This window comes from Panthera pardus, unplaced genomic scaffold, assembly GCF_024362965.1.
Source record: "Panthera pardus isolate Hobbes unplaced genomic scaffold, ASM2436296v1 HiC_scaffold_4, whole genome shotgun sequence".
NCBI classification, from domain to species: Eukaryota; Metazoa; Chordata; class Mammalia; order Carnivora; family Felidae; genus Panthera; species Panthera pardus.
In genome coordinates, this window is record NW_026526969.1 from 14,714,125 (window position 1) to 14,729,810 (window position 15,686).

At 62.2% G+C, this 15,686-nt stretch overlaps 1 protein-coding gene across 7 annotated transcripts in view; it reads left to right on the top strand.

The window, feature by feature from the left end:
* MAD1L1 (mitotic arrest deficient 1 like 1) overlaps positions 1 to 15,686 on the top strand; it is a 317,342-nt gene that overhangs the window by 119,073 nt on the left and 182,583 nt on the right. For 5 of the 7 annotated variants that reach the window (XM_053893964.1, XM_053893965.1, XM_053893967.1 and 2 more), the window contains one exon: positions 3,665 to 3,809. The exons of 1 other annotated variant lie outside the window; for it this stretch is intronic. In XM_053893964.1, the coding sequence (XP_053749939.1) occupies positions 3,665 to 3,809 (145 nt within the window). Of the gene's footprint in view, positions 1 to 2,611; positions 2,933 to 3,664; positions 3,810 to 15,686 lie in introns of those variants that run through there. One more of the 7 variants, XM_053893968.1, reaches the window with a different exon arrangement.

Below are 15,686 nucleotides of genomic sequence, written 5' to 3' on the forward strand. Positions count from 1 at the left end.
TAGTGGTTTAATGTTTTATGAGTATTCTCCTTTGCTTCCCAAGAAAGGCTGAGGTGGACCGGAGAGGACAGCCCGACGAGAAGGGTCAGCCGTCGGGCACTAGTGTCTCGCGTCGGGGCCGCGGGCTCGTTGCGCACGTGGGGTCCCTCTCTGCCTTTCTGCTTGTGGGGGCGGGGCGGGGCAGTCTGCTGGCCGCTGACTTGAACAACTCACTTGGGGAACTTTGGCCAGGATTTGTGGAAACGTCAGGAAAGCGCGCTCCTCTGGGAGGCCGGCCCTTCTTGGTGCCTGAGGGCCTCGCTATCCCTCGCCCTCTGTCCTGCGAGGCCAGGATCCCCGCCCCGGGGCTGGCCCCTTGAGTGTGCGGCTCACCGTTGCTCTGTCTCTGTGGAGTTTATATGCAGAAGTGTGTCCGTCCTGACTCCTTGTCCCCAACCCGTCCTGTCCTCCCTTCTCCTCTCCTCTCCTCTCCTCTCCTCTCCTCTCCTCTCCTCTCCTCTCCTCTCCTCTCCTCTCCTCTCCTCTCCTCTCCCCTCCTCCCCTCCCCTCCCCTCCCCTCCCCTCCCCTCCCCTCCCCTCCCTTCCCCTCCACTCCCCTCTCCTTCTTTCCTGCTAAATGGACGCCTACATGGGGAGGGGGGTCTGCACTTCCCATCTCCCAGAGCCGTGCCCTCGGCCCCCGAACCCTGCCCTGCGTGCGAGGCAGTAGCACACCTGGGTGTTGGCTCCCTGACCGTCACGTGCCTGTTGCGGTGACTGAGTTGTGTGCGTGGACTCCCGCCCCTTTGCCCCACGCTCTCCTTTGCGGGGCTGGGGCGCTCCAGCAGTACCCCGCACACGTCTGACCTGGTAGGTCGGATAGCACCCGCCTTTTCCCTCGCTGCTTCCCGCGGCGGCTGCTCCGTGACGTCAGGGCTCTCTCTCCTCATCTCAGCTCCAGCGTGACAGGCAGCGACAACGACCTTTCACGCCACACTCTCTCGGTTGACATGAGCCACGTGGTTTCTGTGCCCCATCGGCGCACGGCCCCGCGAGGTCGGGCTCGCGCTGGTCCCTGCGTTTGAGAACGGCCGGGTGCCTCCGGGCTACCGATGGTCCCCGGACGAGCCTCTGTGGAGCGCGCCCCCTGCGATGCCCTGAAGAGGAGTGTGACCTGTGGTTCCGTCTCCGAAACGCTTGAGCGCGGACGAAGCCCGCAGGGCCAGCAGCCCCGAGTATGCAGGGAGTCCCTTGGCCAAGGGCAAGGGCTGGGGATACGCTCAGCTGCTCGCCCAGTGCTGACTCTGCAGGGCCATGTGTCCTCTGCCCTGTTCCTTCCGGAACATCCCGGTTCCCTGGAAGGCATTTCACCATTGGGACAGGCAGGTTCTCTTTGTTTTTTCTTCCTTTCTTCCTTTCTTTCTCTTTCTTCCTTTCTTTCTTTCTTTCTTTCTTTCTTTCTTTCTTTCTTTCTTTCTTTCTTTCTCTCTTTCTCCTCTCTTTCTCTCTTTCTCTCTTTTTTTCTATGTGTATTTATTTATTTATTTTTGAGATAGCACGAGCTGGGAGGGACAGAGAGAGGCGGGGGGACAGAGGATCCGAAGCAGACTCCACACTGTCAGCACAGAGCCCGACTCAGGGCTCAAATCCATGAACCGTGAGATCATGACCTGAGCCAAAGCCGGACGCCTAACCGACTGAGCCCCCCAGGTGCCCCTGAGGCAGGTTCCCTTTCTGACTGCCAGCCTGGGCCCCGTTGCCTTCCCATTGCCTCTCGGCCGATGCGCTGTGTCTGTGACATCCAGGACTGGGTGGTGGGCCCCACCAGGTACTGGGGGCTGAAGCCCTCTCGTGATTTAAGCACGCGGGGGATTTAAGCACGCGGAGCTGGCAGCCAGCAGACTAAGACGTGGACGTCCTGTGCCTCGGCTTGCCTCCTGGCCGCCACCCGCTCTTGGTGGGGAACTTTCCGGTTTGACCCCCTCACGGATGTGTGGGCATCATGCTCCTACATGGGGGGACCCGGGGCTTCTCAGACTCCCCCAAGGCCGTCCCCACCAAGCCTGTGCTCGGGGCGGCTTGTCCGTGGCTCCTTATCCCTGAGCTTGGCTGGACGGTGGCTTGGCCTTGCGTGTATGAGCGAGGGGACACTGCCGGTCGGAACGCTGATTCAAGGCACTTGTGAGCTCCCACCTGGGTCCCGCGGATCTGGAGTTGATCTCAGTCCTCGATCGATTATTAACTTGGCCTATGCACAGCGTCAAGTTGAATCAGAACTGAAAATAGCCTCTTAACGGGCCGGTTTCAAATGACTGTTTTTACCTGTCTTCTGTCTTATTTCACGTCTTTGCGGAGCACCAAGGGGAGTCGGGTGTAGCCGGTCACTGTTCCCTTGAACCCTTGAGCTACTGACGGGGGTTCCCGCGCTGGGCCGGCCCAGCCTCCTACCCGCTCCCTCTGTGACTCATGCGCACGCTCAGACTGAACTACCAGATGAGAGCAGAAACCGCACGCTCGTGCGGGAGGGAAGTGGGCTTGGCGCACGCCGCCTCCGAAGACAGTGTCCCCCGCCGTCCCCGGGAAGCGAGGTTTCCTTCAGGTCGTGGGGTCAAAGCGGAAAGGACGCGGTGGGAGGCCAGGTGTGACGTGAGCCCCCGGGCGCCCTCCCCGGCGTGGCCCGGCCCACCATGCCGCCTGTGTGAGCGCCACGTGCGTCAGCTCTCAGCACATCCTGAAGACACCGTGTTTCTGCGTTTCCTTCGGAAGAGGCGCCTCCCGGCCCTGCGGGGTCCGGGGACGCCTCCCCTCGCGGCCCCTCCCCTGGTCATCGTCCCCTCCGTCAGGCCGCGGGGACGGCCACCCCGCGTGCAGAATCGCGAGGCTGCGTGGTCTCGGGAGTCAGGGGTTGTCCACGAGCGCTGGGTGCCGGCTGCCGTTTGCTGTTTAGGAACAGGTCAGGAGCAGAGGGCGGCCCCGGGCAGGACTGAGGGGGCCGAGCGCGTTTTGGGGCAAAGGCCGGGCTCTGAAGGCGCTTCGGGGCTGGGCCGGGGAGTGGGGTGTTAGCCTGTGGGTGATCAGGAGCCCGGAGCCCTGACCTGGGCCCCCCTGCTGTCATCTGCCCCCTGAAGGGACGACTTGCATGGGGCTCCGGTGGGACCCACGGGCAAGGTCCGCGTGCCGGGGGTCTGGCCTGTGGGGGGGGGGGGAGGGAGAGCCGCTGCGGGGCACCCCGGCCGTTGTCGGAGCTCCGCTGGCGTCCGGCGGGGCAGCGCTGGAGGAGCGGGCCCCACCTCCGGGTGGCGGGGGCTCCCCCACACCCGCGGCACATCTGGCTGCTGTGATCCGGATGGAAGTGCTTGCCGGTAATTTAGCTCATTCAGAAGTGCCGTCTCCCCGGAGCGCCGCGCTGCTGACAATTTTTCCCATTGTGTGTGGGGTTGAGTCCCCCCCTCCCCCCGCTGCCTGCCGTGTTCTGGGATCACCCTGGGTGTCTCTTTGAAATCCAGAAACTCCTGAAAAGCTCTAAGTAGCTATTCACAAGTAAGGAAATGGCAGTGTGCCGGTTGCACGTGCGGCTCTATTTTGGGACCTACGTGACGGGCTCGTCCTGGTCCCGGGGGGCCGTGGCGGGGGCGCCATCCTGCGGGCCAGGCCTCATGCTCTGCCCTGTCTCCTTTCCCCGCAGCGCCCGTGGGCTGGAGAAGGTCCGGCAGCAGCTCCAGGAGGAGGTCCGCCAGGCCAGCGGCCAGCTGCTGGAGGAGAGGAAGAGGCGGGAGACACAGGAGGCCCTGGCCCGGAGACTCCAGAAGCGGGTCCTGCTGTTGACGAAGGTACGGGGCCGGGCGGGGGCCCGCCGTCCCGGCCTCTGCTCCCCTGGCCGGCGGCCGCCAGCCTTTCCCCACCACGTCCAGGCTTCCCGAGATCGCCGCCAGCCCGAGGGCGGTTTTAGCCGCGGTGAGGAGTGTCCGGCTCCTCGGTCCGTCGGGCTCGTGTGCGGCCGCCTGGGGTCCCCTCAGAAGATGTCCGCCTCCCTGCGGAGCCGGGACTTCCTCAGGCTGTGCCTCCGTCCCGCGATGCTCGCGGGGTTCTTGAATCATGACAAAGACTCCTCCAGACCCCGGAGGTCCCTCTGGGACTTGGAGGGCCCAGGTGTGGGTCCCCTTCTGGACGGCCGTCCGGTGACCTAGCGCTCCCGGTGAGGGGCGGGGCGGCCGGGGCCGCACGCTGACCCGGGGTCACCCCTTCCCCGGGCCACGGGCGAGCGCAGCCTTCCCCTCCTTCGGTGACCAGATCCCGGTGGGTCTGTGGCCCGTGGTTTGGGGTGAGAACTCTCACCGGGGCCGAGATGCACCGGGCCTCGTGTGTGGGGCGGGCTCTCTGACCGTCCTGTGCCTGCAGAGCTTCCCATGCTGGCTGGACGGAGTCTGCTGGAGCGCGGATCAGGGTTTTCTGTGGGACGGCGTCATTTAAATGCTGCTGTGAGTGCTGAAGTTTCAGAAGACGGGGAGGAGAGAACCTGCATCTGTCCCCACACGCCCTCCAGGCACGGACGGGGTGTCCGGCTTGCTGGCCAAAAACCCCTCCCACCTGAGCCCGACCCGGCCTCGTGTGGGCTGCGTGGGCCAGTGTCAGGCCACGATGGCCCATATTGTTTCTAACGAAAACCGAGGCTCTTTGGCTCTGGGGCCACCTGGTTATGAAGGTTCTAGGGGACAAGTCGTATTTCAGCTGCTAAGCGCCCGCCAGTTTGTGGCTTCTCCAGCACGTTCCTTGCCGTGCCGTGGTGTCCCTCGAGAGCCTTGGCATCCCTCAGGGCCCTGGGTCCAGGGCTTCCCAGGTCAGGCTCAGCCGAGCTCTGCACACAGGCCCCGGGTGCCACCCCTGTCATCCTGGCTCTGCAGGCGGCCACCCCCGCAGCCTGGGCTGCCTCTGCCAGAGACGAGGACGCGGTCCTGTGGCCTCGGTGCTCGTGGACGGTTACGGGCAGGGGTTTGGAGCCGCCTTCTCGTGCCCCCACCCCCTCCCTCCCTTCCCCAGCACGTACTGCGTGCCACCAGGTCACCTGCACAGGTTCTGGGTCACGGCCCTTCTAGTGCCTGTAGTCTAGCCGGACGGGCAGAGGGACATGCGCGCACATGCCAACCGTGATGGGATTTTCGTGGGAGCAGAAGCCGCCGCTGAGCCGCGGCCCGAGGGCTCGGTTTGAGAGGGGCACTCGCAGAATTTGGCTCCGTCGAAGACGGGGGGATGGGCAGGAGCGCGGGCCGAGGGAGCTGGGGCAGGAGGCACAGCCGCCGGGAGGGCACGTCCACGGCACAGCTGCCTCGGCACGTCAGGGCTGCGTGGGCTGTCTGCGCCCGACTTGCTGTGAGCAAGAGGCCAGGATGGGCTGCGGTCCGTGACGTGGGAAGCACGGGCTTTCCCGGGGTGACGGGCAGGGGACCTTAACCTGTGACCTTGGAGAAGGTGCTCGGTCCCTCTGCGTCCCCATTTTCCCATCCCCGGGACGAGCAGCGGTGCCGTGCACCGAAGCGGCCCCGGGTGCCCGCCAGACGGGCTCCGCGGGGACAGCTCTCACGGGAGTCACAGGGAGGAGACGGAGTGGAAGTTCCCAAGGCACGTCCACCCGGGCCCGCCGCACCCTCCAGCACGCCCCCGCCCGGCACCCACCCAGAGGAAGGGAATCCGGTGCGTGGCGCGGACGTCTGCACCCCCCTGACGCAGCATCGCTCATGGCCACGCGGCCCCGGTGCCCGTCAGTGCTGGGCAGGGGAAGGAGGCGCCGGGTAGGTGCCCGACAGGTTATCGTTGAGCCACGGGAGAGAAGGAAACCCCGCCCGTGTGTGACACCACGGGCGGGCCTGGAGGACACCGCCGAGCGACACGACACAGCGAATCTTCGGACGCAGGGAGCAGGTTGGTGGCTGCCAGAGACAGGCTGGATGTGGACGAAATGGGGGTGGGGGGGCACGAGGGACGGACCTCCAGACGGGATACGAGTTCTAAAGGGAAAACATGAGCCACGGGTGCAGAGCATCCCCTCTTTGTGGGGGGCCCCGGGTCACCCCGTGCCGTGGGAAAGCAGCCCCCCATCCTGGACCAGGGGTGCCCTGCGTGTGAGGCCGCGTGAGAGCGCTGTCGCACGTGGGCAGTGGAGTGTGCGGCCCTCTTAGGAAAGGAGGCTTCGCGAGGGTTCGTGGAGGGCGTCCGGGGTGAGGCTGGTTGGGCAGGTCGGCGGTCACCCTGGTGGAGCTTTGCCGGTGGTGGGTGCGTGTGGCTCATTCCGTCCTCCTCCAGGGCCTCGTGAACGGCGGGCCGCCGGTGGCCTGAGCCGTGGGACATGGCCTGGAGCGCCTTGTCTGCCGCCTGCCCGTCCCGCACGTGCACCGCTCAGAACCACAGCTGGGGCACGGTGTCCCGCCTGGATGTGCGCACGGGCTGCGTCTCTGTTCCCCGTCGGTCCGGAAGGCACCTTCTCCAACCCTCCCCTGGGGACACCCCCTTCTTACCCCAGGCTCCCGTGGCGCCTTGGCCACAGGGTGTTGTGGCTCGTCCAGCGGTCTTAGCGGGGAGCCTATGGCTGCCGCTGTGTGTGCAGGGGGCACGTGGAGCTCCGTCTTCGGGGCTGTCTGGCCAGTGTCGTGGCGAGCTCTCACAGCTTCCGTCCCGTTTCGTGTCCAGCTGGGTGGGTGACTGCTGTTCCCGTGGGGCTTGCTGATGGCGTCTTACTTGATTTCAAACCATTCGTGTTTTTATTTTTAATAAAACTTATTTTCTGGAATAGTCTGTGATTTAGACCAAAATGGTCTCGGAACGGTCGTCACTGCTCAGGGACCAGGCCTGACCAGGGCCGTTGACTGAAGTCTGTGCCGTCCTCCTGTTTGCTTCATTGCCCCTCAGCCCTTTCTCTGCCTTGGACCCCCCCACGGTGAGTCGTCACCTCTCCTCGGGCCATGACAGTTCTCGGACTCCTTGCGTGGATGAGTCCACTGCCAGGAGTGCGGCGCGGGCTTCCCGTGGCAGGTGCTGGACGGGGGTGTGTCCGAGGCTTTCCTCCCAGGCCCCCGGGGGACGGGGCAGCCCTGCAGGGAAGGGCCCCGGCCGTAGCCTGACTTCCCCGTGTGGACGCTGGCCTCGCTTACCCGGCTGTGCCGGGTCAGCCGGGTCTCTCCCTCCACGGTGCACGCCACACCTGGGGGCTGGGGGTCACGCCCCTCCTAGAGGGCGCAGTAGCTCCATTCTGGACTCTTCTGCGTGAGGTTCGACTCTGCTTTCTGTTTATCCATTAATTCAGACACGCGTATCAGGCGGGCTCCCGGGGATGTGTTGTAGGTTTGGGTTTTACCGCCGCGCTGCTTGAATTTGTCCCGTTGGCCGCCGGGAGCTCTTTCAGTCGTCAGTGTGGGGGTGTACCCCCCCCCAACTTCCCTGCTGTCGGGGGCCGCCAGGTGCCCTGGGCTCATCCAGGCGTGTCCCACCCACCCCGGTGCCAGCCAGGGTGGCAGGACCCCATCCCCTTCCCTGGAGAACGGCGTCAGGATCCGCGAGCCGCGTGAGTGCGCTGCTTCTCCGTGGCCCTCCAAGCTCGCAGGGCCGGGAAGCGTGTGTCCCAACTCACGTGTGCACACGCGTCTGTGAACGTTTCCCCGTGTTTCTTCCCCGAGCTCTCATGAGCCAGACGCGTGTTCCCATGGACGTGCCCGCCTCCAGCCCACAGCACGCGGGTCATCCCAGCCCCTCTCCTGCCGCCCTGACCCCCGACTCCCACCCCCCACCCCCCACCCCCCACCCCCCACGACCCCTCACCCAGCGTGTTAGCCCCGGGTGATGACTTTGTATCTTCAGCTTTTTGTCGTTGATCACTGGGAGTTGCGAGGATAGCACAGGAGGGTCCCTTAACCCGTCACGGTTTCCCCGGTGATGACGTGACATGTAATTTTCGTGCCACGCTCTGATCCTGGTGCACGCGTGTGTAGATCCCCGTGGGCACCCCCGCCCTCAGGGTGCCAGACGGCCTCCCCTGCAGGCGCGGTCACACCCTCCCCTCCCGCACCCTGGCATGGCAGCTGCTCATCTGTTTTCAAGAACGTGGTCAGCGTGGAATCATACGGCGCGTGGCCCTTTGAGACTGGCTTTTCCCCTCGGCGTGTGGCCCTCGTCCACCTGGGTCGCGCTTGGGTCAGCAGGTGGTCCTTCTTTGTTGTCGAGCGGGACTCTGCACCGCTCAGGGCGTTTCGTAGTTTCCAGGTTTTGCTGTCACAGATACAGCTGCTTGAAGTGATGGCCCACAGGTTTCGTGCGGACCTGAGTGTTCATCTCTCGGGGCGGGTGCCCAGCAGGGCGCTCGTGGACCCTGCAGCGTGGCCCCCTGGGAGTCCCCGACCCCCGGGCCTGTGTCTCCAGGGATGGGCCGCTCCTCGCTGGGCCGGAGGTGGTGGCTGGGGCTCCCACTCGGTCTGCAGGCGGGGGACCGTGGCGTCGCCAGGCGAGCCAAGTTCTTCCTTATGAGGAGCCCCTGTTCACCAGGTTTCCATGGCTGCTGTGGTGGTACCACAGCCGTGGCAGTGGGACTGGCACGAGTGTGTCATCTGGCAGTTGTGGGCAGGCCCGGCCGCGCCCTGGGCCCCAGACCCCACCAGCCCGCGGCAGGTACCGGCCTCACCCTTGCCAGCCACCGGGAGAGTTTATGCCCGGCTCGCTGGGCTTGTCGTGGAACTCGGTTGCGTGGTTGTAGGACCACGGGTCCTGTTCCGTGCCAGCTGTCCTCACCGCTGGCGCCGGCTCGCATTCTTGCTCACGCTCTCCCTGCGGTCCCTCCAGCAACAGGCCGCTGATGTCCCATCACGGTTCACGTCTCGGCGGCTTCCTTTCCCGGCTGCGCTGGCGAAGTTCCCTGCTTCTCCGAGCTCACGCGGCTTGGCCGGCATGGGCGGCGTGGTCCCGTAGTTTTAGGGTCCCGGACGTAATTCCATCTGCAGAAACCTCCTGGCCTGGCCTGCCACGCGTGCGGTCAAGGGCGGGAGGTGCTGTAGACGCCAAGACTCGGAGGTTCAGGCGCCTGCCAGGCCGGCAGACTGCCCGATGCGGGGAGTGGGCCTGCGCGGCGGGCCGGGGTGGGCCGGAGGGCTGTGCCACCCAGAAGGGGCACCCCAGCCGCCGGAGCCCGAGAGAAGCCGGCGTCACTCACACGAACGTCCTGTGGGTTTGCAAAGTACTCTTACTTCTGTGTGTCGGAGGGGGCGGTGGGGCGGCTCAGGGAAGCAGTCCCTTGCGGGGGCCGGTGCGTCCTGCGTTCACAGCGAGTGAGTCCCCGGGGACGGTCAGCCCGCTGCCTGTCGACAGGAGAAAACGTGGAGCGCTTCGGAGACTCCCTGTTGCCGGGCACAGCGGCCATGCCCTGTACCCCTGTTTCCGTAGGCGTCCTGCTGAGCGAGCACCACACCCTCTCTGTTTGCCGAGATCACTGGGGTTCTCACTGACACGCGTGGTTCCCCCGCCCCCCGTTAGAATCCCCGGGGGAGTCCCCGTCCACACAGGCGCCTCATGACGGTGCCGGGAGGTGTGACCCCCTCCGTGCTCAGACCGCGCCCCGCCTTTGTGAGTAGGAAGCACCCAGCTCCCTTCTCGGGCATTTTCTGTCGTGCAAGGTCACCGCTCGGGTCCCGAGGCAGGAAATTTCCATTCTTCCTGTCTCAGCAGGTTGGAAGCCAGTGGCACTTCCTGGCCTAATTCGGTCTTCGCCCTGACCCGCTGCGCTCACCGGCCTTGCTGAGTTAGGGCGAGAGTGGGTATTGATTGCCTCGCGCTGACTGATGGCTTATACTGACTGTCGCTCGAAGGCACGCTCCCGACGGGTCGATACCAATCTCCTGCACAGCCCCGGGCCCGGCTCACGGGGACCCGGCTCGCCAGCCAGCGGGGTGATGAGGCTGTTCATCAGGCCCGACTGTGCAGGGGCGCGGCCAGCCTGCCGCTCCCTGCTCGGTGCCCGGTGCACGTCCACCTTCACCTTCGAGTGACCTGGGCTCCGCAGCGTGTCAGACGCTAGCCCGGCGGCTCCTGTTCAGATGCTTCCTCGTCAGGGCACCTCCGGGGTGTTTTGGTTGCTGGCCTTTCCCTGTCCTCGACCGTCCCCCCGGACAGAGCGGTGTGTGTGGTGCGCCTGCCACGCGGCGGGGCCGCAGCGTGGGCTCTGGGCTCCCGTGTCCACCGAGGGCCCTGCTTGTGTGTTTGACATTTCGGTACGCAGTGCTTGGAGTGCGCGGTTTTATTTTGAGACCTTATTAAGCGGCTCTCGTCTAAGGGTTTAATTGTTACTGATAGCTAAGAGTGTAATCACCTTGGTAAAATACCACGACTATTTTAAGCGATTGAAAATTGCCTTCCAGAAGTGGGTGAACACAAACCATTTTCCTATTTGAGATGAGCTATTTCCAGTGGGCCCCTAATATTCCATAATATGGTTATAGAATCTTGTTATTTATAGAAGCCGAGCAGTTAAAGGTAGGTTTTTAGCGAGAAATTAAAAAACCAAATGAAAACAGAAGCTTAACTCTTTTCTACATCCTAACCGTTCCCTGACCCCAGATTCCAGAGTGCAGTGGTCTTCGAGAGGAGGGCACAGGTCACTGGGCCTTACTTACAGGGGGAGTCAGAGTCCGTGGTAGGTAGTGATGATGTCCCGCCTTTGAAAGGTCCCTGAGTGGGGTGGTGGTCCTCCTGGGTGGTGGTCTCGGTGGGGTAGACATCCTGGGGGCGGAGAGTGGTGGCCCCATCTGTGTCGGGCATGCAGGGGTGTGGAGTGCTGGCTGGCTGAGGATGCCCACGTACAGTGTCAGCAGGACTGCAGGCCGTTCTGTGGACACCCGACCCCGTGCGTGGCCCAGAACCTGGGTCTGCCCCATACCCTTGAGACTCTTGAGACTCTGGCCTCAGTCGTGCTCGGGGGGGGGGGGGGGGGGGGGGGGCGGGCAGAACGCGTGGGAGCTGGCCCTCCCCATGCAGGGTTTAGGGGCTGATTGCCCTTTGCTCCTGAAGTTGTACGAGTTCTCTCCTTATTCTGAACACGAACCGCTTGTCGGAGACGCGGCCGCAGCATCTCCCGGTCTGCGGCTTTGCTGCTTCTCTGAATTGTGTCTGTTGACGAGTAGCAGCTTTTAATGTTAGCGCAGTCCAGCGGACTGATTTCGTTACCGTTCTGCTGACGCTTTCAGAGCCTTGGTGAGCTTAATGACCGTGATCTTTGCTACCAGAGTCATGGGGATAGTTAACTGTGCTCTTCTAACTGCTTTATGGCCTCACCTTTTACGGGTGACCTAACTTGGCCTGCACGTGTCAGGATCATTTTTCCCCAGATGTTAACTGGACTTACGCTCGTGGTCGTCTGGTGGCATATACAAACGCTGAGTCGTTACGTTGCCCGCCTGAAACTAATGCTACGTGTCGGTTATGCCTCACTTAAAATTTTTTAAAAGATTATTTTCTCGGACTGCCCGGGTGGCTCAGTCGGTTAAGCATCCGACTTCGGCTCAGGTCACGATCTCTCAGTCCGTGAGTTCGAGCCCCGCGTCGGGCTCTGTGCTGACGGCTCAGAGCCTGGAGCCTGCTTCGGATTCTGTGTCTCCCTCTCTCTCTGACCCTCCCCCGTTCATGCTCTGTCTCTCTCTGTCTCAAAAATAAATAAGAACATTAAATTTTTTTTTAAAGATTATTTTTTCTCTGTTGAATATGCAGTTGGCCCAGGAGCATTTACTGAGAGATGTCCCTTACCCTGTGTGGTGTCATGTGGCCATAACCAGCCACCAGGCACTGGGCATGGGGAGTCCAGCCTCTGGGTTCTCTGTTCCGTGGGCCCTTTCTGTCTTTTCGCCAACACCACCCTGTGTCCATTTGTGATGTGTTAATACCTGGTAGCGAACCTTCGAAATTGTTGTTGTTCTTTAAGATTTTGGCTAATTTTGGTCCTTTGCTTGTCCTTACGCATTTCGGAATCAGAGTGCTAATTTATGTGGAAAACTCTGCTGGCACATGATAAGGATTCAGGGAATTTGTAAATCGGTTTGGGAAGAAATGACACCTGAACTTTGTCTTCTGAATGAGAACATCGTAGATGCATACTATTAGGCATTTCCCTGCATATTTTCTATTTTGGGTGCAGTGTTGACGGTGTCTCTGAGAATCTCGTGTGTGTTACTGGTGTCTGCACACACACTGACCGTGTGCACAGCAGTCCTGCCGACCTCGCTACGTGGGCAGAGACGAGCCTCGTGTCGGTGCGTAACCCCGGCACGCCTCTTCCTCTCGGGTCCTCGTGCCTTTCCTTGTTTGTCCTTTCCCTGTCTTCTTGACGTGGCCGCCAGTCGGCTGTCACGCGGAAGTGACAGTGGTGATGTCCCTGACTCATGCAGATCTCCGGAAGCTTTAGTAATTCACCGCCGAGGATGACACATACTGTTTGTTTCTCGTAGATACTCTTCATTGCGTTAATGGAATCCCCTGCTATGTGTTGTTTCGTTTCTTTTCTTCAAGATTTTTTTTTTTTTAAACAATCTCTACGCTCAACGTCGGGCTCGAACTCACAGCCCTGAGATCAAGAGTTGCACGCTCCGCTGACAGAAGCCAGCCAGGCCCCCCCTTTGCCGTTCTTTTCTAAGAGTTTTTATCAAAAATGCCTACTACATCAGTTTCGACGTGGGTTATTTTTATTGCGTTCCGTTCAAGCATCTTCTCACATTCTCTCTGGATGTGCACAAGCTGACCTTCAGGCAAGGTTTCCTGCGCTCAGAGCACAGCGCAGGCAGATGGGAAGCTGGAAAGGGATCGGAAGATCCCAGACTCGCTCACCTCTCCTCGGCCCTCTCGTCCCACAGGTTGCAGTGGAGCGAGTCCCGAGCACCAGGCTCTGCGCCGGGCGCTTGTGGGCCGGGGCCGCTGCACAGCCTCTTGCTCGCAACCCGAGGGCGCCTCCCTCTAGGGCACAGAGCAGACCAGTGGGAGCCTGGAACGCTGCGGGGGGTTTGCTGAGCGCTGCAGGCAGCTAGGGAAGGAGCGCCCGGGTGAACCTCCCGTGCCAGGGCTTGGTCGGTGGCTTTGAGTTTTGTTTAACAACTACGGATCCGCAGGAAGTCGTGAAGGTGGTGGACAGGCCCCACATATCTTTCCCCCAGCTTCTGCCGTGAAAACCTATCCCGTGATTACAGCACAGTATTAAAACCAGGCGCTTGGTGTTTGTGGTGTGTGTGTGTGTGTGTGTGTGTGTGTGTGTGTGTGTGTGCGCGCGCGCGCGCGCGAATGCGTGTGTGTAGGGGGCTCTGTGTCATGTGAGCCCATGTGCAGTTTCGCCAAAGTGCCCCCGCCGCAAGGACCTTCTGCCTGCTGCCCTCAGAACCACACCCACCCATCACCCCCTACTCTGTTTTCTGTCTCTGCTGTTTTTGGCATTTCAACGATATTAAGTAAATGGAATCATATAACGTGTGATGTATTCGAATTGTTTTTCAATTAACAGACTCTATTTTTTCGAGCCATTTATGTTTATAAGAGCAAGAACCAGAGAGTACAGACCTCCCCTGATTCTCTTCCTCTGTCTCAGTGATGGCTGTCCTGATACTAACACCTTGCATCAGTCGGGTCCGTGTGTCACAACCGATGAACCGTGACGGCGACGTTATGATTAATTGGGTCCACAGCCTACGTTAGTGCCGGCTCTCAGCCTCGTGTGTCCTGTCGTTTGACAGATGCGTGCTGTCGTGCGTGCAGCATGGCGGTGTCACCTCACAGAACGCTGTCACCGCCCTCACATCCCTGTGCCCCGCGTGCTCACCCTCCTTCCCCCCCCCCCCCCCCCAGAGCCCGGGCGGCCGCCGATGTGCCCCCGTGTCTGTAGCTGTGCGTTTTCCAGAACATCACACGGTCGGAGTCGTGCAGCGTGGAGCCTTTCCAGATGGGCTGCTCTGGCGGTATGTTTTCAGGGTTCCGCCGTGTCTGCTCACGGCCGGATGGCTCGTTTCTTCCTAGCGCAGGCTCCCGCTCCGTTGTCTGGGCGCGACGTAGCCTACCTGTGCGCTCACTTGGCGAGGACGAGCTGGTGCGCCCAGGCCTTGGCGGTTTTGAAGGACGCTGCAGTAAACGCTTGTGTGGGAGTTTTGTGTGGATGCGCAACGTCGACTTGCGTGTCTGGATCGCGCGGTAAGCGTTTCGCTTTGAACGCTTTCGCCACCAGCCGTGCTGGAGGAAGCCGTGCCTTCTTGTGAAGCTTTTCACACACGGTGTTTTTTGTTTTTCTCCTCTTTTGTAGAAGCTCTACGAGGTGGGGGTGTTGCCGTGTTCCCGATGGGGTCACGGGCCACTGGAGGCTGGAGCCACGCGCGTCGGGCCTGGCTCCTCCCTGGACTCTGCTGATGACCTCTGCCCTCAGGCCTCCCTCATCGGTCAGGTCACCTCAGGCTTCTGTTTTCATTTCACCCCTGAGCGTAATTGGGTAATAAACCTCCCGGGAGCCTGAAAGTGGCACTCAGGGCACCTGTCTGCCTTTCCCGGGTGACCGTGCGTGTGACCTGAGGTGGCACCATCCGGAACTAGGGCCATGAGAGGAGGAGGAGGAGCCCTGAGCGGGGAGGACTGCTTCTGGGGGAGGCGCCCCGGGTGAGGATGAGCCCTGGGCTGGGAGGAGTGCAGTGTGGGGAAGAGCCCTGGGGGGAGGGGAGCCCCGGGCAGGGAGCAGATGCTGATGGGGGCACCTCCCCACGTCCCTGGGTGTAACGGCGGGGTCCCTTTGCCGCAGCAGCTGCCCTGTCCGTGGCCACAGGCTCCTCCCTCTGGGGGGCCTGGGCTCGGGTGGGTGGCTGGCAGCTCGACATCATGGCCTTCAGTCTCCGTGAAAGCGCATCGCGTCCATTTCTCTTGGGAAAGACCTTAAACCTTGGCTGCTTTCGCGCCCTGTCCTCATTTTCTTCCTGCGTCCTCCTTCCGAGCCCTCGAGTCTCCTAATCTTATTAAGGGATTTCTCTTGTATGCCTTCCTTTTAATGCTGCACGTTCCGGGTCTCAGCGTGGAAGGAAATACTTAACACGCCCAGTGCCTGTCCTGTCTTCCGAGAAACAGTCCTTCTAAGCGCCCAGAGTGCCTTCTCGTGCTCCCCTCGCCCCGTGCGGGGCGCTGGCACCGGTGGTGCGGGTCGTGAGGGTGCAGTGCCCCCGAGGCCCAGTTTGGGCTCTGGTTGCCCATCCTGCCGTGCGCCTGCCCCCACCCAGAGCCGGCCCCCCGCACGCTCTGTTCCGCACGGTGGTGAGCGCTCCACGCGGAGGTGCCGAGGGGCCTTCCTCTTGACAGTGGGTTTGACACCATCAGGTGGCCGTGGAGGTGGGCGGGGACGCGCCTGCTTGGGGTAGGCGGTCCGTGCCTCTGGGTGCGGTCTGTTCTCACGGTTCTGGCGTTTCTGAGGAGGAAGGGCCTCTACGCCACAGCACCGTCCGCACCGCCCTACCCCGGGACCTGCGCCGTCAGGGTGGCTCATACACACACGTGCCCTCGATGGTGTCCTGGGGCCCGTTGACCGGGCACGTGGTGTGGGAGGCCTCGCCGAGGTGTGCCAGGCTGAACCGGACCGGTGCCCTCGGTCCCTCTGACTGCAGATGAGGAGGCTTGACCAGACCCGCCCTTTCCGGGGCACCCTGGCCTTCTGTGCCGTCCCCCCTCGTCTCTGTCCC